Genomic DNA, 23,517 nt, shown 5'->3' with positions numbered 1-23,517 from the left:
TCAATCGCAATGGTCCTGCTAGCTCCCTACATACTGTCAAGGGAGATAAGGTCCCTGTAGTACATGTAAAGAACATGTTGGGAAAAGCAGTTTGGGTCTTTCCAGCTTCTGGGAAGGGCAAACCTCTTCGTGGAACTGCTTTTGCCTAGGGACCTGGGTCCATGTGGTGGGTAATGCAGAAAAACGGGGATGTTCAATGTGTGCCACAAGGGAATTTGATGTTGAGGGAGTGCAGTCAGTAATTTCATGTATATGTATAAGTTTGTGTGTGTACGTGTTTAATGTTTGGTAATTATTGCTTGTTTATACATATTAAGCATGATGTAGTGATGTAGAATAAGGGGTGGAATGTCATGGTTTTGTGAGTTTTGGTTTTCAGTATTCCACATCATAACATCATGTGGGGCACTGGGAGTTTAACTGTTAATGCTCAAGTTCCAGGTACCTGTCCAGAAGAGAACAAGAACTACATTCCCCAGGGGACTCTGCAGTCACAGAGAGACAGAACTCCTGGCAAGGTCACCTGATGCACTCTTTTTCGTCTGCTCTTCTTGGTTGGCTCTCCTCCCATCTCCCTGCTGCTCAACTGGACTGCACATCTCACCTCAGTGCTATGGTGAGGCCTATCCACTTTTCAGACATTCTCATTATATTTGCTTTAATAGTTTCAATCCTGATTATATTGTATTATAGCGTGCTATTTTGCATTCTGATACTATATTTAGTAAATCAGTTTGTTTCTCCTCAGATCGTTGCCACATTTTTAAATTATTTTGGAGTCCCCTGTTTCCCTTTTTCCAGGGGCGTGGATTTTGCGAAATCCCTTCCACCCTGCTAGTCACAGAACTGGGCCGAACCAGCCCGTAAACCGTTGACACATACTTCACTGTTGTTTCAGGAGCTTACTAAAGATCATACAGTATCCATTTTAAAGAAGGGTAAAAAGGGTGACCCAGAAAATTACAGACCTGTCAGTCTCAACTCTGTGCAGATCCTCCTGGAAGCTGTCCTATGGCACATGGAAAGGAGGGAGAACAAGCACAGGTTCATCAAGGGCAAGCCCTGCTTGACCAACTTTTTATGATGGCGTCACTGCATCAGCGGAGAAAGGAAGAGCCACTGATGTCAGCTATCTGGACTTCTGTAAGGCCTTTGACACAGTACACCACAACATCCTTTTCTCCACATTGGAAAGATGCAGTTTTTTCACGGGTGGACTGTTCAATCGATGAAGAAATGACTCCAGGATCAAGCACAAAGAGTGGTAGTCAATGGCTCTATCCAAGTGGAGATCAGTGATGAATGGTGTCTCATAGGGGTCATTTCTGGAACTGATACACTTTAATATCTTCATCAGTGACACAGACAGTGGGGCTGAATGCACCCTCAGAAAGTTTGCAGATGATACCAAGCTGTGGGCTGTGGACCAAATGGACATAAGGACCAAAAAAGTATTTTATTTAATTCTTCCTTTTTATGTAATACCTCTTGAGCCACTGTATACAGAGACAGTGATCCCTGAAAACCAACACTGGAGTGTTTATATTAATATCCTATCAAAATTAACTAACAAGTGTTATGTCACCAGTCCAAAAGTATTGATATGGTAGGTTCTTCTTTCCCATTTTGCTTCTGCCTTCTGTGAATTTCCCGGGCTGTTAGACAATCTAATACTTTTACTATCTTCTCTAATACTGTGAAAGTTGTCCAATCTGCTTGTCAACATGTGCATCTACAAAAGCAGAAAAATACAGAAAACACTCTCCCAATCTTCAGGCATCTCCTGCGAAATAACAGTAGAGTCCCCACACAGATTACTAAAATGGATATTCCATCAACACTGTACAGAGTACAAATGCTAGATAACAATGCATTCAATCTCTCTCAGGAACCAATTTCTGTGGAATTTTAAAATCTTGTCATATGTTTTTAAAAATAGTATTAATTTTGTACAGTTAAAAAAATATATCCTTCTTAGACAAGAAAAGGCAGCTAGTAAAGCAGTACTGGCACTAAAATCAAATCAGTTTCAATACTGATGGTTTACAATACACCTCCAGATTTTTACAAAGGCAATCATAGCCCCACAAGCCTCGATTTTTTTTTAATTTGGAAAAAAAAATAGTCCACCATAATGCCTTGGGACTAAGATAATTTATCACTCTCTGTAACAACACCACAGGTAGCTAATCCTCCTTAAAAGTAAGTGATTTATTTTCTGTGTTTCTCTTTCTCTTACAGAAACAGAAGTTTGACTCCAGAAGATGTGCTTACAGAAGTGATATCCGTCCCCTTAGCAAACTTCATAACCAGTTTGCCTGCTGACTGTATAGCTATCCTTGAGGAAGCTGTCAAAAGACTGAGCTAATACAGCAGAAACAACATTTTCATTCTGGTACACTTGATAAAAAGAAATTATACGTTTCTCTGTATCTAACACTATTCTATCCATGCTTTTAACAGGTGAAGTACATTTTTAAGCTCAGAAAGCTGTTCAATTAGAATTGTAAGGTCTATCTAGAGGACAATGAGTCTTGATGAGCCCAAACACCGCTGTTCAGCAAATGATGGATAAAGGATAGAGGAACTGGTTTGTATTTCCTTCTTCAATCAAAATAATGGTCTTGGCATTCGTGTGTGTCCAATCTGCAGCAGATTGGCTCTGCTTGTCAAAGATGCCAAGGGACAAGAGTGCTCGTGGCTATAATCAGAGTTGCCAATTCTTGCCATTTCTGGAGATCAGCTGCTAGCTTGACAAGAGGACCAAACACACAGCAAAAGCTTTATCTTTGACCTTTCAACATGTTCCTTTCCTAAACAGTTACAAAAAATTTAACCTACTTACAACATTATTGAAATTGCATTATATAACCAGACTTTTTGCATCAGTTCAAGCACATCCGACAGGATGCTGACAGCGAATAAGTAATAAGTGAATGAAGTTTTATTCCATGTCTTAACAGAACAAAAACCACAGCTCTAAAACTAGCCGTTTTCACTGTCCATTTAAATTCTTGTCCAAGCTACTCTTTCCATTCATACTAGCTTTCTCATTTCATGTTTTATTATCTTAGAATGCAAGAAAAGCTGAATTGCTTTGAAATTCTGAATCATACTTAAAAGAAATCCACAATGAATTAAATCTATAGAATATTACAGTTTACAGCAAAGTAAAATTTTTGTCAGTTTGACTCTAAAAACAGTTTCTAATGTTGCATGCCCAAACACTGCTGTTAAGAAATCTCTGGGACCAATCAATCTGCAACAGAAGTCAGTGTACTTGCTGCTTCTGCTGAGTCTGCATTTTACTGATTAAGAGAGCAGAAATATAACTGCATTGCATACAGAAAAAGAATATTACCACAGGCTAACATACGTACACTGACGCTAAATCCAAGTTTCATTACAAAAAAAAGAATATTTGTGATGGGACTCAACTCACGCTGTACTGCTTGCTGCACCTGTATTTCCAAACTGGAAGCTTGAGCTGTAATTTTTGGTACTGATTCCACACTCCCCTGTATTTGTCATTGTTCAGTATTTGAGGAAGTAATTCCACAATAAATAAATGAATAAATAAAGGAAAGCTGAGCATCAGATACACAAAGGAAAACACTTTCGGGGAAAGAAATAAAAAGATTTTAGAAACAGAACAGCAACAGACCAGGAAGAAACAATCAATCTAATCCTTTCTCTGTAGAAAAAACATTCAGGAAACATATACATGAAGTATAAGCAGTGATAACAAGAAAATGCAAAACTCAACGTCAAAGCAGTTGTGAGTGAAAAATAAACTCTGAAATGTCTGCTATAGGACTCTGTATTAATACAAAATTCAGAAAGTCTCTGCTAAGATTTAAGCATGCTGTTAGATATGATAGCATTCTATCTGCAAAATTATAATTCTGAAATGGCTGACAGTGTTAAAGTATGCAGCCTTCTCCTTATTAACGGTCTCTGATCACCTCTATTTGCAGAATCTTCCTAACAGAAGCCTAGCTTGTGAAAGACTTCAAATATATTAATTTGAATATAAATTATCTGCATTAGAAATGGCTATAAACACACTACCCAACTGAAGTAACGTGATTTGCAAATGAAGTGTAAAGCTCTACTTTCTTTAATTTTCCATGACAGCATCAGCCCATTTCCTCTTCTTCCTTTCCTTCTTTCATTTTTTTTACGTTTATGAAATGACTGAATCCAGTAAACTCAACTATAAGCCAATATAAACAATCTATCAATACACATATCCTTCCTGTAGAAGAACAGATGAGATAACAGCTATAGTTCCAAGGGACGACAGTACCATAGCCATTATTGGCATCATTTCCATTCGGAAAGCACCCAGGAAAAGAATTAAACATACACACTGATTAAAATTTCTGGTAATTCCAGAATATGAACAAAGCACTTAAAAAGGGGAACATAATCATTAAAACATTGAAACTGGTATCAGTTCCCTGATATCTGACAAGAAACATCCTTACAATCAGAAAAATCTCCTTTCACTGGCGTTTAACTAGTAACAGATCTCTACCTCACATGTCAGCATTTGCCAGCAAAGCTAGTGAAGTTTCAGTTTTCCAGCCTCCCTCAGCAGTTCTTCCATCTCTGTCTTGGATGTAAACATTCCATTTACCAAAATCTACTGTCTCTCTTCTGTGTTCTCACAAAGGCATGCTGATAAATTAGATCACAGAGAGAAGCAGACGCAAGAAAATAGTATCAAGCTCTGGTTCCAGCTAGAAAATACCAGTAACTGCTACTGTTCAATGTAACTCTTAATTACTTCCTTCAGTCAATAAGCAGACGGATGTTTAATAGCTACTTGAAATGGTTCTTTCCTAACAAAAATATACTCTCATCTACCAGGAGCACAATCATTTAGACAGGAAAGACTGGAAGGTATTTAGTGGTTATGACTTCCTGTTTGGAAAACTGCTATTTTCAAATAAAACTAAGATACCAGAAGGCTGAAAAACTACTGAATAGGGCTGCAAAAGAAGAACACAATCCTTGAGATATGTAAACCAGTGTCATGACATCATCTGGCTAGATTGTACCACAGACGATCTAAGCTTAAGAGGGAATTTTACACTATGTTTTAACTATAGCGAATGTTAAATAAGCATCAGCAAGCAAAAGTACTCTAATCTCTAATTAAAAGAGAGCAATTTCACTACAACGTACCACATATTTATATCTTTAATTACTTCACTAGATGAATCTTAATATTAACATCATCTTTTTTGTGTAAATTATCATAATACTTTCTGAAATACTCTCTGCCTAGCCCTCTAGGTATCCAAACATATCCATATATGATACAGATCATATGCCTAAGCTGTCTCTAATTTTCAGATAGATGCTTAACAGCTAATTGAAGTATTATGTCTGCAAAACTGAGGTTCAGATAAAGAAAGAGAGAGAGATTATGGCTTTTTCAAGCTACTGATAAAGAAGAAACAAATCAAATAGTTTTGGCCTGGAACACGGAAGGAGATGTAGCGATGAGTTACAGTTAAAATTACAGCATCCAGCTCAACAGTTCCTAAATTGATGCTAACTAGAAGTGTAACATTATTTAGTCAAAAGAAGAAGAATCAATTAATAAGCATGCTGTATTTCTTAGAACTTAAGAAAGTCCACTTGTAGCTTAAAACATTAAAAAAGAGGAAAAAGGAACTAAAACATAAAACTAATGGGATATTTGACCTTGTTTTTGTGAAACTAATACACCAGTTTGCTCCAATGGAAATGACTGCAATTCTTAATGAGGCTGCAAGCTGTTTATGAGAGGCTTTTCAGGAAATTTCCTCTTGTACCTAACCCTTGACAACAACTGTTCATTGAAAAATTCGCAATGACATGAATAAGGCCTGACTATGAAGGGAAGTATATTTTTCTCTGCTAAGGCAAGGATTATGAAAGTCCAGTAAAAATCAGATACTTAAGATGAATATCTGATTGCTACTCCACACATTTCGTTTGAAAATTTTCAGGTTATGTAGTTTCATAAAATGAAACTGGACTCGCAAATGTAAATAGATGATTTTTTGGGAACAGTCTTTAAACCCCAGGCTGTGTGGTGCAGCTGACAAACCAGAGAGACAGGATGCCAGCCAGAGGGACCTAGACAGGCTTGAGCTCTTGGCCCAAGTGAACCTCATGACATTCAACAAATCCAAATACCAGGTCTTGCCACTGGGCCGAGGCAAACCCCACTACCAATACAGGCCATGCATGAAACAAATGAGCACAGCACTGCCAAAAAGGACTTGGGAGGTACTGGTGTGTGGAAAGCTGGACAGGAGCCAGCAGCGTAGCTCTGCAGCCCACACGGCCAACCAAATTTTGTGCTGCATCAATAGAAGTCAGCAGGGCTAAGGAGGTGATCCTGCTCCTTTACTGTGCGCTGATGAGATCACACCTAGAGATCTGCATCCAGGTGTGGAGTCATCAGCACAGGAGAGACATGGACCTGTTGGAGCATGTCCAGAGGAGAGTGACAAAGATGGTCCAAGGGATGGAACGCCTCTTCTACAAGGACAGGTTGAAAGAGCTGGAGCTGTTCAGCCTGGAGAAGAGAAGGCTCTGAAGTGACCTGAGAGTGGTCCTTCAGTATCTAAAGAGGGGCTATAAGGAAGAAGGGGACACTTCAGGAGGGTCTGTTGTGAGGAAAGGGGAAGGGGCTTCAAATTTAAAGAGGGGGGATTCAGGTTGGATATAAGGAAAAAGTCTTTTACAGTGAGGGCGGTGAGGCACTGAGCAGGTTGCCCGGAGATGTTGTGGAAGCCCTGTTGCTGGAGACATTCAACTCCAGGCTGCATTGTTTCTTTGAGCAACCTGATCTAACTGTGGATGTTCCTGTTCACTGCAGAGGAGTTGGACTAGATGATCTTTAAAGCTCCACTCCAACTCTAATGATCCCACAATTCCATGATTCTATTGTCAAATTCCTTCATCAAAATGGAAAGCACTGCTGCATATTCTTCACTGTTCAGGGCCCTGTGTTTATCCAGTGTATCAGAATGCATACAGCTTTTTGGCCATCACCCGAGTCAGCCCTGCACAGCACTGTCCTCCCTGTGCGCTGCTTTCTGACAACATAGTGCCAATAGAGCTGTGATTGCTTCAGTGTTGCTGAGCAACGGGCACATGTCTGGGGCCACTGCTGGGAAGAACTGCCAGCTTTAAATGACGTGGAGAGGGTGGACGACATTTTGGGCCATGCTGGGCCACAAGCAGCCCACAGGCCATGGGTTGGACTTGCTGGTGCTAACTGGAAAGGATTCTGAAGAACAAGTCCAGAAAAAAACTGTAAATCACAGAACTAAAACACCAAGGTAATAAAAACAACGTATCTGTTTTCCACTTTGATTGATATCTTTGATGCATAGTTCAATAAACTTCGCAAATCACATCTGACAGAATGAAGTAACTTTATTTACTAGCTCTGTCTGGATGTACTTGTGATTACTGGGTAAGGCAGAATTTCTTCTATTTATTTCGGAGAAGGAGATCATTACTATGGGTAAACACTTTAGTTTTCGTAGCTTGTCCACAAGATTGAGAATCTCTAAAGTTAAAGCACTCAAGTAAGGTTCCAAATAAAGAATATCTGACAAATTCTGAGTATTTTTTTTTTTTAACTTTTTGGATCACCACAGTATCTAATCACAGAACACTAAATTTAATGGCTGGAGAATTATTTAGCATTTATTGAGTACAGAATCATGTTCAATATATCAGTGTAGTTTATTGTAATTATTTACGCACGTGCTTCTTTTTGTTAATTCCTACTTCATTATACCCTTTGATATGCCTTAAGGTACCAAATAATACATAATTAAGGTACAATATAATACATGCTAACATCCATACCAGCAATTTATAGTTAAGAAACAAGCAAGCATATACAGAATTATTAACTAATATTAAGCTTCTTTATGCATTTGAGTTAAACAATGGAAACTAGTCAATATTAAAAATAGCAAAATAAAGACTGTAAGTACCTAAATGCTGAATCAGAACCTCTGTCTTATAAATTCACATGCAGGTTACTTACTCTACTTTTAGTTGCTTTCCAAGTCTTCAAAGTGAACCGAAAACTGATGTAATAAAATTTCTAGAGAACTGTTCACCTGGGGAAATGGCGAGGAGACCTTTCGCTGCTTCTAATTTTCAAAGATTACTTTCAATATATCTAGAAACAGAACTATGTTCTTCCTATGTTCATGCTACCCTAACATCCCTCCATTAAGTCATGTTCCTGAGCACCACATCCAAACGGTTTCTGAACACATCCAGGGATGGTGACTCAACCACCTCCCCGAGGAGCCTATTCCAGTGCTTAACAACCATTTCGGTAAAGAAGTTCTTCCTGATATCCAACCTAAATCTTCCCTGGCACAACTTGAGGCCATCTCCTCTTGTCCTGTCACCTGTCACCAGAGAGAAGAAACCAACCCCACTCTCACTGCAATCACCTTTCAGGTATTTGAAAAGAGCAATAAGGTCCCCCTTCAGCCTGCTATTCCCCAGACTAAACAGCTCCAGATCCTTCCGTCTCTCCTCATAGGGCATATTCTCCAAGCCCTTCACAAGCCTTATTGCTCTTCTCTGGATCTGCTCCAGGTTGCTCACAAGCTCAGCTGCTCTGAGAAACAAGGAAGACTTGACTGGTGAACACAGAACTCCTAGTGACTTCCATTAAGAGGATTTGTCAACAATAGATCCAAAGTTTTTAGAAGAACTTGAAGAGTAAAAATAGAATAGTGTATTCAGAGACCACACTGAATGGTTTTCGTGCAATCACCCTACAATGTTAGTATCTCCCATACAGAAAGAAAATTTTGTTGCTTGTGAAAATGACCATATATGGTCTAAGGACAAAAAAGGACTATTAAAAAATTTACTAAGCAGTACACTCACCTTCATCACTAGTTGCTTGCTGTTTAACCAAAGTCATTGGAGATCTAGCTGGGGGTTTATTTAGTGGATGACGCCAGCTCTTAGATACTTTCTTTCCTTCAGCTTCTGATGACTGAAAGGTAAAAGCACAGCTAATTTAGCACAGAATTCTACAATTAATTTTGATCAACCAGTCTTCTATAAATGTGCACAGATATCAATTTCTAAGTAATATAAGGGTACTCGAAGCACCTTTAAAGTCACAATAAAATGTCCACAAGAATAAAACTCAAATTAAGAAAAAGCAACCTTTTTCAAACACAAATTATTTGAAGTTACAATAGCCTTTTCTACACTTATAGAATATAAGTCCTCCTTTGCACAGGTAATGTTTGAGAGGAAGAACAGCCCAATAACTGCAGAATCAGAAATACAATGCAAACGTTAACTGTGGCTCTGAAAATGAGGAAAGGATTTGGAGTTGAGACAAAAAAAACTTAAGCATCCTGACAGGATTTACATGGAAATTCCTTCCTCCCTTATATGACCCTACAGACTTTCAACTTGAAATTAACCATGCTTCAAGAACTAACAGCAATGTTGCAATCTCTAGAAGTGCATCTTTCCCAACTCCAGATTTGGGTGACAGTGGGAGAAATCACAAAGTAAACCAGTTGCTGGTTTCTCAATAGAGGAAGCACAGTCATACTGGCAACAGGTTGAGGATAATCTCACACAACTCCTATGGGCCACACTGTTTTACTGCTCAACACTAAGAATGCAACCCAGCAGGTTTCATATCTATGCCTTGATTGCTTTGAGAATTAAATATTACATATCAGTTGTATAGTCGATTACAAGGAATGTTTACTATGATTAGCAGAGAAAAAATGACGTTAAAGCAGTGGACAGCTTGATGATCTGGAAGAAGTTACCAGCAAATTATAAAGGAAAAGATCTGCTTTTTTAATTGCATCTATGCAGCATACTCGTAAGTTTTAAGTAAGAACTTACAAGAAAAACACATTAAAGAGTAAGCAATTATACTGGGGAATATTTGAAATCTCTTATGTTATATGTAACATACAAATGGCTGAAAACATAGAAAGAGATAAATATAATCTCCAATACAGGATGCTTATTAAAGCTAACAAAGCCAATAAAAAATCATTAGTGCACACTTCCTGACTGTAAAATGCTTGGAGTGATTTTAATTTTACCTCCCAGTTTCCCATTAACACTGGCAATCTGGCAGTAGATCACCGGCTCCATTGTCGCCAAACAGGGAAACTGCCAAACTAATAAAACTATTGTGACTAGCACTACAGCTCTGTATTTTTCATTATGCTTCCTAAAATAAATGCTCTTCACCCTTCCACAGAAGAACAGCAGTGCATTAGAACAGAAGAGTTAAATTCAGCTCAAAGGAGCTTTCGAACACTATCTATTCCAACTGCCTGGCCACTTCAGGACTAACTGAAAGCTAAAGCAAAATTAGAACACTGTCCAAATGCCTCCTGAAACACTGACAGGGATGGGCTACTAATCATCCCTAGGAAGCCTGTTCCAGTATCTGATCATCATCATGGTATAGAAATGCTTCCTAATGTGAAATATGAACCTTCTATGGCAGCTTTGTGCCATTCCTGCCCACCATAAGCTGTGAAGAGCAGAACCCAGAAGCTCCCACTGCTTCCCCTCCTCGGGGAGCTGTACTGACTCTTGGTCTCCTTGACTGGGTAACCCGACTGTACTCAGCCTTTCCTCACTGGACATTAATTCTAGCCCTTCTACTAGATCCTTTGCCTTCTTCTGGATTCTTAGCATAATAATGGGTAAAAAAAAAAAACATTTTTTTAAATATAAATGTGTGATAATAAATACAGTATTCATTTCTAATTGCGGATAACACAAAACTGTGAGGAGTGATTGACTCGACAGGCACATAGATAGACCCCGAAAGTCTAGAGAGTTGGGCTGACAAAAATATTATGAAGTTCAACAAGAAGAAATGCAGTGTCCTTCAAGTGAGGGGGACAGTCTCAAGCACCAGGACATGCTGGGGTTCACCCAGCTGGAAAGGAGCATGGCAGGAAAAAACCTTTTGAGGTCCTCATGGACACCAAGTTGAGCAATGTGCTCTTGCAGGTATGAAAAATAATGGCATTCTTGGCTGTATCAGATCAAGCATCACTGTAAGGTCAAGAGAACTAACCCTCAGCATTGGTGAGGTCACATCTGGAGTACTGTGTCCAATTCTGGGGTCCCCAGTTCAAGTAAGACAGGGAGAGAGTCCAGTCATCAACAGGGTTGCAAAGATGAACAACAGACCAGAGCAACTCTACTGTGAGGAGAGGCTGAGAGAGCTGGGACGTCAGGATAGAGAAGAGAAAGATCTTACCAATGTGTATGAACACCTGAAGAGAGTGGGGGATAGACTCTTTTCGGTGGTGCCCATGCTGGGACAAGAAGCAGTGGGCACAAAGTGGAACACAAGAAGTACTGTCTAAACACCAGGAATCACTCTTTACTATGCAGATGATGGAGCAGCAGCACAGGTTGTCTAGTGACTGTGGAGTCTCCCTCCAAGGAGATTTTCAAATGCCACCTGGCACGGTCCTGGGCACCGTGCTCTGGGTGAACTTGACTGAGCAAGACAGTTGGACTGGTGACCTCCAGAGGTCCCCTCCAACATCTACCATTCTGTGATACATAATAATTTGTATTTCTGGTTCAACACATTGCTGGTCAATTAAAGCTCACTGCCTTGTTAACACTGGCAGACAGCGATCATAGAACACCTTATGAGTAGGCATTGACAGATCAGATTCACAGACACAAAGTGAAAATCTAAAATCAGAGGGAAAACACATCAACAAATAAGATCCAAAAAATCCTACCTCTCAATTCTCACTCTTGTCTGAACACTTCAGAAGATACTGAAATTAACATTTGATTAAAATCATGTATATTCTTAACTGCCTTACTATAGATACCAATTCTCATTAGGAACAGTTTTAGTCATGTATTGAATCAGGAATATATTAATATAGTGATGAAAATTTGCTTCACATACATTGGATGTTTCCATGTCATCATCTTCATTCCTTTTTGCAACTGGCAGTTCACCACGACTCAAGCTACTTCCACTTTCTAAGTCACTGACATCATCCTCTGTAGAAACATTCTCCTTTTTAGCTGGGCTTTCTGCCTCAGAATTATGCTCCTGGCACTTCAGGTATGGTATGGATGATTTAGACTTATACTGAGTTTTCAAACTCTCTTCTTTCTTACAGCTATTTGAAGTGGGCACACAGGCCCCTGAATCTTCAAATGCAACGAGAGAGTCACTGGAATCCTCCTTGTCCTCACCAGCTTTTGGTTCCATTCGTAAAGGAACAGGACAGGAAAATAAGTCTGAAAGGATGCTTCCTGTGGATCAAAAATACGGCTTCTTAATAAATCTCACATTATATTACTGCATTTCACTTCAAAACAATCTGAATTATTCAAATAAAGAATACAGTTCCTCATTTAGAAATCATACAAAACAAATAATGTAGTAGAAGGACATACATAAAAGTGGAATATAGGTTTGATCACAGAATAAATTAAATGTAAAATTTTGAGTTTGGAGTGTGAAATATAGCTTTAATCTTCTTATGGGCATTTTGTGTTTGAATTGCGACAGTTTTAAGTGATTCAAAATAATCAATATTCATGTAGCTTGTTTACTCTGACAGCTTGCAAGCACTTTTACTGGCTGAAAAAAACCACAATATAGAAGGTTGGTATATTGACCTTTATGATCTGCATTTATATGTGTTATGCCAGTTTTACAAATGAAAATAAACAAAGACTAATGGTTTATAATTAGGAAAATATATTCCAAATAGATACCAAGAATATTTTTGAAAGCGACAGCACTAGTCTAAAAATGAAAAGCAATTAGCATAAATTTATAGTTCAGCAATTACTGTAATTTCATATTTCAGTGAAATTTCACCCTTCAGTGCAGAAGGGTGAAATTTGTGTGGATTTACTTTGTTGAAATTCTTTATCTGTGGGTGCTTCCATGGATTTCCATGTTTTCTGGGATGTTTTCAGACAGAACAGGAGGCTGGAGAGGGGACCCAAAAAATATGTTCTCAAAGAACTCTATGCCACACACCGCATTGTACTTTTCAGCAGCACTTCCAAGGTAATAAAGAAAAAAGACTCTAAAGCCCCCTCTCACTTCTTCTTCACATTGGTTATTTCAGTGTGCTCTTCTGATAAAACGACAGAGCAAATTAGAAAACTGATAAAAGTCCATCCAATAACAAAACAGAATCTATGCAAATGAAGACTACTGCCCCAATAGAGCATAACGAATGTACTAGCCAGAGATAACTCAGGGCAAATCCCTTCACCTGGAGCTACCAGTGTTACATCTAAAATGGTCCTTTCCTTTACAAAGGTGTGGGTACCACTTTTCAATAGCACAAGGAAAAACAGATAGTGCTCCACTTTTCTCTGCTTTTCCTTCCCTTATCAATGAGCACATGAAGGAAGCTAACTAATCACTATAACTGATCACTACTTTTTTAGTGTTCATGGAACATTTCAAACTTCTGTTAAAGTTGGGGGAAGTTGTAAAGGAACAGCACGACAAAAAGCTTCCATATTGGATTAATCAAAGTGGCATCCTCATGGGCTCAATCCTGGTGTTTACCACCTCTAACAAAAGTAACACAACTATTAATAATTAAAACCAGGAAAACAGTCTGTGTATACCAATTTTTTGTATGAATTTGACATCACAGGACTGCCCTCAAAGGTAAGATTTCAAGATTTGCATTTTGGAACAGGAACGTATATACTTGAGCTACAGTGAAATTCAATATTAAGAGAAAGAGCAGATTAAACATATCAGTAGATCTCAGTACGAAATCACTGTAGGGAACAAAGCACCTCTGACTTCACAACAGCTTTATAACTTGCATTATCAGACTGTTAAAGGGAAAGTGACAGTAATTTTGTAGTCTGAAAATAGAGCTTTTTTTGCACAAAGACTACTTTTAACATGCAGTATTCTTGATAAAAATACATGTAATGCATTGCAAGTATATATGTTCAACACTGTCGGCATCAGTGTTATGTCATCCCATGTTTTGCTGTACAATTGCTATTACAGGAGTTATACAGGTGATGCTACTCTCAGTTCTGAACAGTAATTTGATCATTCACTTTTACTGAATCAACCCCCTCTGTGTAACTTTCTAAGTACTTATGTTAGTATTCTATGTAGGATAGTACAATGCTTTAATATCAACTAATCCATGGCATCAGAGAATCTACAACTTACATGTGAAAAATCATCTGTCCTTATCTCACCTGCAACCTTGACATTATCCAATAAATGTTGATCCAGCTGCATTCTGCTACTGCTTTCTTCTTCTCCAGAAGGCACTTCTGTATTTAGCGGACTCACTTTTTCATCTGGTTTTTCATTGACCTTGAAGCCATCAGTAGTTGCTTCAGTCTCTTTGATTTCTGCACCAGTTGCCATAGCAGATTGTCTCTTGTCCCCTGGAGTTTTAAGCTTTTTAGATCGAGATCTGTTGTGCTGGAAGCTGCTATAAGAGATATTGCTGTCAAAGTGGAGTCTGTCTTGGATAAGATAAAATGTCTACCAATATATATGTCCCTTTCACCTGCTTAAAGTGGTAAAACCTGACAATTTTTCATCTTTTTGTGTTGAGATAGTGTTTACAATTTATGGATAGATTAACTATTTGATTTAACCTTCTAATCTTTTTCACCATTCTATGACAGAAGTTATTAAACTGCAAAATGATTTTACATAACTATCACTTAACCAGCATCCAAATTAGTTTTTTGATGAACCATTCTTTTGAACCTGAAAGAGATCAACCATTAAGAAAGTAATGAAAGCAAAACTCTCAAATGTGCTAAAACCAGGTGCTACTTCCCATACCAATGCTAGCAAAATACTATATCAAGTACCCTTATAAAATCAGGACTGCCCATATATCACAGAAGGTTTTATACGCATTTTAATACAAACAAGCACCTGAATGAACAAAAAATTCTGATCACCAAATATTCCGAACGTCTATTATATCAAACAATAAATTTGACAATGATTTTTAAAAACCAAATTTGAAATAAAGTCTTCCATACACGCTTTTGCACTCTCAGAAGCTGAAGAGCAAAGTTGGAACAAAAGAGCTGTGAGCCTCTTTCAGAAACAGTTTTGCAGTTTACGCGCTCAGGATAAATGGGAGATTGAAGTCCAGTTTCAACTTCAACTCTGTGATACCAAAAGAGAAGATCTGTATCTGACTGATCGTGTATTAGACTGTAAAACTGATGATGCATTTGCAATAAATGCCCAACTACAGAAAAAAAACAGGAGATTTTACAATGGTCTTGCATGTGAGACCCTAAACATCTCCAGGAAAAAAAAGAAAAAAAAAAGTTTTGTTAACCTTTTTCCTTTATCTAGTATCCACTAATCTATACCTTCCAACATCCTCTCAAACACTAACAGTAATAATAGTATTTCTATAAAATTGTAATTCCAAGTATCCAAAGTGGATACTCTGACAAATTGTAAAATTTGTCAAAGTATGATACAACCAGTATTATAACTGTTTTTATGCAGTTGTGTTGAAGCAAACTATTTCAGCTTCAGATGTTGAAGTTATGTTATGTACGTGCATTCATGAAAATCTCCATACGTGGTATTTCAATTTTCCCTGTGTTGCAACTAACATAATTACCAAAATCAAAATGATTACAAATTTCATTTGACATGTTATAGTAGAAATGAAGCTGAACAAGTACTTCATTCTCCCTTTGTAAGATGCATTATTAACATGGCTGAACAAAAGCCAATCAAGAATTAAACAACATAGGAATGTGCATGAAATCATACTACGTGTTCCTGTGATAATGCTTTCAATATGATTTTTAAAAAGTCTTTGCTTATAGTTAAAACTGCATCCAAGTGTACAGGCGCAGTTATGCCACAACATAACTGAAGCTTACTACAGAGCAAAAGGATGCTGAATTAGCTAATGGACAAAATCATTCTGTTTGGGTTGGTACCCTTATAAGAAACTGGTCACTCATCTTCTTTGTTAGCTGTCTTTAATACCTGATTATAATCTCACAAACTGTTCTTAGCAACCTGAGAACAAACCCAATGTTACATTCCTCAGCTAAGTTTCTCCTCTACAACAGGAGTCGGTTTTCTTCTGTATGAAGAAATGGGTTGATTTTTCTATTATCTTCCTCAGTAATGACATGCACTCACGAAGAAAATGATGAAATTCAAAGTTAAATAGAAATTTGGAAAGGTATTGTCAACGCAGAAAACTTCACCGTAAATAGATATCAATACAACAGCCCACTCTACACTAGAAGCTAAGATGATCTTTATTAGATAATGAAAAAGAAAATCCATAAAAATCATGTTCAGTAAAATCAGGACAGGAAAGCAGTAGTGCAGAAACAAAATGTATCTGCGCTACGTAAACAAAGACATGATGAGCAACAAGAAAACTAAACCAGCTGTAAAACTGCTTTAATAGGTCAGGATTTGAAATTTAGTACCTTTAGTACCAGCTGAGATTTTTTTCTTCTATTTTTGTTAGTGGTGCAAACATAAATAACTGGGATTTAGACTGTTGTTATGATCTATCGCTGACCTGAGGTAGATACAGTAAGGTTTTGGCTGCTGCACTGAGTCTGCCAAACAAGCAACGATATCTCCTTAGAACCAGATTGTAGTGAGGGCTAAGACTGTTGCTAGAGACATCACATGGCTGCAGGGATTCTGCCACAGCTCCATGCCTTGTTTTTCCAATTTAATCCCTATCTCACCTGTGATGATGACACTTCTCCCTTGTTTTTTGGATGCAGAAGTCACTAGAAACAACGAAATTCTGTAATTTTCTCTGGAATTATATTTATTAAAGAATGATTCTAAATTCCAGACTAGAATGAATTTTGACGTTCTCTACGCTCATTAACTTCAGCTATGCATGTAACAAACTAGAATAGAATGTCAGAGACATACAAAAGAAACAGGGAAATGGACAACATATTGAAAACAACCAAATGAAGAATAAAGAAACAAATACCTGTCAGAAAGTTTCCTTATTTTCTTTCTTCTCTGTAGCCACATCTTTACTTCAGGTGTTGATTCAGGAGTCGGCTTTGTATGATCAATGGTATATAAATCTTTGCCTTGTTTCCACAGCTGGTATCTGTCTGGCTGAAACTTTCTCACAAAAACGTCCATGGAAATTGTGACCATGTCTTTCCTGCAGGTGCACTGCAAAAGAACAGAGGAACTTGAGTGACAAGTTGTATAATATGCCACAGCTTTTAGTTAACAAAATCAAAAACAAAAATCCCACATGTGAAATCCAATTCTTCTAGTGGTAAGAACATTTAAAGTTGTTAACTCAGAAAAAAATGCGATATTCCAGGATATTACAGAGGTACTTCAGCCCAGTTAAGACTTGACTAAGTTCTAAAGCTAAGAACAAAAAGAAGCCATACCCTTACTTCTGTCTCTATTAACCGTGCTTTGTAATTTTAAGCATAATATATTGAATTCAAACGCTGCACAAATCCTCAGCAGCATCATTTCTTATTTTCTTCTTAAAAATAAGTGACATACTAGTCACACACCCAAAAGGTATTAGCAGGCATTTATAGGGTTCCAACTTCTACATCTCTTCTAATGAGAAATTTGTTAGTTAAGAAATGCACAGAAGTACCACATCAACTTTCTGTTTTGTTTGTGTTTTCCCACAAAGAGGAAGGAACAGGCAAGAATGGGAGCAGACACTTCAAAATTTTATGTTTTAAGGCCTAGAATAGAATGTTATTAACCTGTAATCTAGCCTTCTGTGCAATGTACACCTCAAAATGTCATGCACTACTTCCCTCATCAACTTCACTTTGGTCTCTGATCAATAATCTTCATATTGTTTTCTTTCAAATCCTGCTTATCGGTAGAATATTTTATACCAGTTGAATTCACACTTAACAGTTGTGAAAATGGGATTCTTTGAAAGAAATACTGCAAATGCTAAGAGATGATTTTATATCTGAAGTTATTTTTTCAAAGCTTCAAAATACTATAAGAGGCTGTGATAAATAAATCAATATGCCTGCAGTACATGCATTTTCCAGATTGAAAGCAAATTGGCTAAAAAATAGATTCTTAAGTGGAAAAACTTTCAAAGAATTTAATACTATAGATAAATGACTCTATTAATGGGCAAAACTGAGATAATGTTTTCTTTAAGGTAAACAGTGATATACAAAAAATGCTAAATACATAGTCTGGCTTTCCAGATTGCTACAGTTAATTTAAAAGGAGTGAAAAAAAACATGGAAGGTGTTTACTCTTACAAAAATTGAAACATGTTTGTGATGGACTGCTAGCATTTATTAGCTTGCTTTCTGTAGAATAATGCAAATTCTTTTGTCTGCTCTTTCTATTTACTTCTAATCTACCTTTCTTTTTCTTGAAAAGCGTAAGTAGTACAATGAAAAGCAAGAATCAAGGTGTATTAACATGTTTGCTTTCCTTTCATTCTCAGAAAAAAATATGAAAACCTGAAGGCAAAAGTTAGAATATGGTAATGACTTAGTGGGAAGTTACTGCAAACACAAAATATTTTAAAATGACTTGCCAAATTTCAGTTAGCACAAGTGATTTTTTTTAAATTTAACATCAGATGAGGCCCAGTCTCCAGACAGAATTATCTTCTTGACCAAGTTTCTAAACTTAAGGATACAAATAATCTATTATTTCATTCTTTGAAACAATTATGTCCCAGAAGTGAGAAAAGTGTGTCACAAAATCATAGGGGTTGGAAGGGATCACTGGATATCATCCAGTCCAGCGCACTGCTAAGGCAGATTTTCTAGTGTGGATTGCACAGAATTCTGTTTTCTTTCTTCAAAAGGTAATCCTGTGCTTTTGTCATTGGTACACTTATAGTATGATGTATTTTTACATGCTTTTTTTTTTTTTTCATTAAATGCCTAGCTCCATGAAATATCTCTGAATTTATATTATGTTTGTTATGTACAAATTCATTATGCTCATTAAGTACAACATTCTCTTCTGGAAAGTTTCCTCCCCATTTTGAATTTAGAATGGGGTGAGTTTCTGAATAATGAGGTAAGGTATGCAGTACCCATATTCAGTGCTACCATCACAGCCTCATTCCACACAATTCCAAATATTCCTACCAAAACACATAAGAGCTCTGTCCCAATAAAGTCTCTTCTAGTACTGTGGTAGTAATATGTAGGGACTGTCATGCAGAATAGCCATGTGCAACTTCAGACTAGAGCTATCACAAAGTTAGCTTCAGAATCCTACATCAAAATATGGCAGAAAAAAAAATTAACTCCTCCATCTACACATAGACAGCAGAAATACACCGCAGCTGAACTGCACACTTCAGCTTTTCTGCTGAAAAGTCAGTTACCACCACTTCAATAAGCACAGTTTAGAAGAATCTGACATGATAGACTGGATACTGTTGAACTACAATTTAAAGATAATTCTTAAAAACTTCTAATTCTTGAGAAATGAATGGTTAAGTTTCAAATATATACAATCTACTCGAAGAATAATAATGTTATCAGTTTAAAACCACATTTTATTTAACTAACACGTTTAAATTTACAGTCAGTTAAATCTCACTTTCAGCTAAAAAATATGGCTAGATTAAGTAATCTGAATGTCAACATCAATACGCTGCATTTTCACAACGCCACTCTATAATGGAAGATTATATGAAAAGAAGAAGAAGCTGGGGATGAAAGGACTGAGCAAAGCACTGCCAAAAAAGTCCTGGGGTGCCTCTCCTATAAGGACAGACTGAAAGAGATGGCTCTGCTCAGCCTGGAGAAAGGAAGGCGCCAAGGTGACCTGATAGCGGCTTATCAGTATCTAAAGGGGAGCTACAGGAAAGAAGGGGACAGACTCTTCAGCAGGGCCTGCTGTGACAGGACAGTGAGAAAGGATTTCAAGCCTAAAAAGGGGAAAGTTAGGTTGGAAGGAAAACATCTTTTGCACTGAGGGTAGGAAGGCACTGGAACAGGTTGCCCACAGAAGTGATTACTGCCACATTCCTGGAGACTTTCAAGGCCAAGCTGGACCAGGCCCTGGGCAACCTGTCGTAGTTGTGGACGTCCCTGTTCATTGCAGGAGAGTGGGTCAAATGACCTTTAAAGGTCCCTTCCAACCCTAAAGATTTTATGATCCTATGATTGTAAGAAAAGTAAACTCTGAAATTGTGGTTTTAATCAGTTGCATTTGATATTAGTTTTTATTCAAAAGTATCTGATCAGAATTCTCTTTTTCAAATAAAATCTATCTATTCATTTATCAATCTATGTACAGATACTCTGTGAAAGACTTGACATCATTTGAAACTGTTCTTCATCAGTCACAATAAACAGTAACAGAAAAGGAACTGAGGTATCTGGAGAGTGGAAGGTGCATATGAAGTTGGTGCATTACAAGATTTTTCATTTCTAAAAATAATATATGTCATATGTACAAGAAACACTATTATCTCTCAATTCACACACAAAATCCCCTCCAAATTCAAGATGCATTGCACTACATGCAGGAGAAACTGTTGTTTAAATAAAAATGTAAAGTATCACTGTTTTTTCTGTTAGCTGTAAGACTTCCAGCAGTTTGTTGGGGGGGCGCGGCGCCCGGGAGAGAACAATAATTAAACCCAAAGAATTAAAAAACATCAAGAAAAAATGCATTGTCTGATGGAATCATAATAATACATGAAAAGAATTATGTTTAAGTGAGGCACAGAATTTCTGTCTTTCAGCAGTCTTTGATGAATTTCCACTACGTTTTAACAGCTCTATTGCAAGTGGCTTAAAAAGAAATACCAGATACTAGGAATATAATTGATTTCTTTTTCTAGACGTCTTTAAGCTGCTAAAGACGTAAACCTCTGAGTAAAAAGTAATGGAGAAATATCATGCTCAGCACTACTACTGCCTGCCTGAAATACAGAATATATAGAAACATATATACAAAAAATTTATACAGAAAATACAGAAGACAAGCTTCTAGCTACTGTAGTAGCTAGATAATTGGATCAACATTTGGAATTACCATATTAGACAGTAAAATCAGGCATTTTCTGAAAACTACTTTGACTCACTTTCCCTAAAATAATCGAAGGGAAAAAAAAATGGAAAGATTGAAAAAAAAAAAAATACCAGTGATTTTGATAGATAAATTGGAAAAGGTTTTTTGAAGTTTTTCTTGGTGGGAACAATGTTCCTTTTTCATTTCTCATTAGACTGACACAGCTGACAGTTACCGGATTTCCAGCTTCTGAGAAAAAGTGAACAAAAGCTTCTATTTCCAAAGTAAAACTAAACATCATTCTGATTACCAAGCCAAACCTCAAGGAATACAGGCACAGGGCGTACCACTTTATACTATAATATTTACTATATTACATTCACAGATGATAATATTAATCACCTAATGTATTTAAGAGAAGATCTCAAATCAAAGATGTTAGATCCCTAAATCATATAATCAGGAAAATGAAAACAATAAAAAAATACCAGCCACTACTTCTGCAACCTGCCCCAGTGAGCAGACAAACATGACTGTCTCTGGCCACTATCTACCAGTGTTTGTACTATAGGAGTTATCTTCACCACCCAGTAACCCTCTTGGTGGCAGGTAACAAAAGATGACAGAATGGGCAAGTTCAGAACATTCTGGCCAAGACTGGTATGTAGAAATGAGAGAACATTAGATACTCCACAGCATACCTAATACAGCCCTTCCTACAGATAAAATATTATTCACAAATAAAATATTTATTGATTTATTAATTTTATTGATTTTTTAATTTATTGAATTATTCAAATTCACAAATAATGTACATAATCCACAAGACAAAAAATCATGTAAAAGGCAGCTAGCTGATGTTGGGATGTTGCAAACATCCCAACCCATACAACAAAAGGAGTTATTTTCTACGTGCAGAAGAATCCCTCTGAAACATGCTCTTCAATCAAAGTTTAGTAAGATAATCAGAGTAATTAAGAGAACAAAATCCTCTCCCAGTCTTTTGGTATTATAACATCATCAAAGTAACAATTACTTTTATTATTTCATCTATCGTAAAGACACAGCTTGGAGGTAAGCAATTCAGATGACATTTATTAGTAAATGCAGGCCTTTTTAGCAATGAGGGAGAAGAAGAATATATCAGCAACTTCAACCAATTGGCGTAAACAAATGTGATACATATTTGCAATGAGAAAAAACTACCTAAGCAAGGCATGCTTAGCCACAATTTTTTTTTTTTCCAAATAAAAGTTATTTATAAATGGAAGCAAAGAATAACTGCTTTGTATTTAAAAAAAAAAAAAAAAAATCAAATTATTCTCATTTGTTGCTCTAATTCAGAAAAACTGAGATGAACATGTCAAGCTTCTAGATCTATGCCTGTTTGACACCTACCCAGGCATCTTTTAAAATAGCATCCTTTACCTAACTACTCTCAGTGACACAATGGTAGGATTCATGTTTTGACCAGCCATATTTTGACCGTATCACATCAACATTAGGACCTAAAAAAAACCTCTTAGATTTTTTTTAGACAATTAAGAGCTAGTACACTTCCCTCCTTTATGTAACCATTTTTTAAGAAAAAATTGTTATATCTTGTACACTGTAGGTAAAATTTCACTCTGTACACCTGCGGACAGCAAAAGAAACGAAAATTTCACTTCGTAAAAGGAGAATGAATATCTATAAAACATAAAACAAAGAAACAAACAGGATAAAGAAAGCATCAGGCTGTTAAACTTTATATGCTATACAAAACACAGTCAAAAAAATGCACTCTGAAAGTCATCTAGTCACGGCATTTAGAATCACACAATCACTGAAGTTGGAAAGACCTCCACGATCTAGTCCACCTACCAGCAATATTTCCCCATTATACCACGTCCATTAGTACAAGTCTAAACCATGACACTTAGAACTGGATTTCTCATATCACACTTTTTCATGTACTTTCCTAACTGTTTCCAGCGATTAAAGCTTTCTTCACAGTACACTGGCAATGATGAATTTATTGGAGATACACATTTTATTTATTTATCTACTTGGATTCTTTTCCCCAGTTTAACTTCAACTGCACCGTTTAACAGACCATTCTACAGACTGTATTCCACCCTTGTTGCAATACCTTAAACAGATGATGCTCAAAAAAACCAAGAAATGTATTTTGATAAATTTCAATGAATAAGTGCAGTTAGAACTACATCCTATGGACTACCTGTAGAACGAGTGTTTGTCAGGCAGTGTTTGCTTGCAGGACAGAATTTAATAAATCCTAGGAGCAATAACTGTTCTGTGCTACAGAATCAGGCAGTGATGCATTTTCACACTGACCTTCTGGAAACTTCTAGGCAGAAAGCTTTGATATTAGTTAACCATCTACGCAAACTGCAATAAAGCAAGCCTTCCTCTAACAGTCAGAGAAAATA

The 23,517-nt window shown here is 37.1% G+C and overlaps 1 protein-coding gene across 2 annotated transcripts in view; it reads right to left on the bottom strand.

The window, feature by feature from the left end:
- Positions 1-23,517, bottom strand: part of KDM4C (lysine demethylase 4C) — a 298,880-nt gene that overhangs the window by 121,137 nt on the left and 154,226 nt on the right. Inside the window, exons 9-12 of one of the 2 annotated variants that reach the window (XM_042826899.1) lie at positions 17,070-17,263; positions 14,293-14,531; positions 11,993-12,348; positions 8,938-9,049 (exon numbers count right to left, since the gene is read on the bottom strand). In XM_042826899.1, the coding sequence (XP_042682833.1) occupies positions 8,938-9,049; positions 11,993-12,348; positions 14,293-14,531; positions 17,070-17,263 (901 nt within the window). Of the gene's footprint in view, positions 1-8,937; positions 9,050-11,992; positions 12,349-14,292; positions 14,535-17,069; positions 17,264-23,517 lie in introns of both variants that reach the window. The other variant, XM_042826898.1, reaches the window with a different exon arrangement.

Source organism: Centrocercus urophasianus, unplaced genomic scaffold (assembly GCF_019232065.1).
Source record: "Centrocercus urophasianus isolate 14NV4802_14NV808 unplaced genomic scaffold, USGS_Curo_1.0 seq_27, whole genome shotgun sequence".
Lineage (NCBI taxonomy): Eukaryota > Metazoa > Chordata > Aves > Galliformes > Phasianidae > Centrocercus > Centrocercus urophasianus.
Note: the sequence above shows the minus strand (reverse complement) of the source record. Positions and strands in the feature narration are given on the sequence as shown.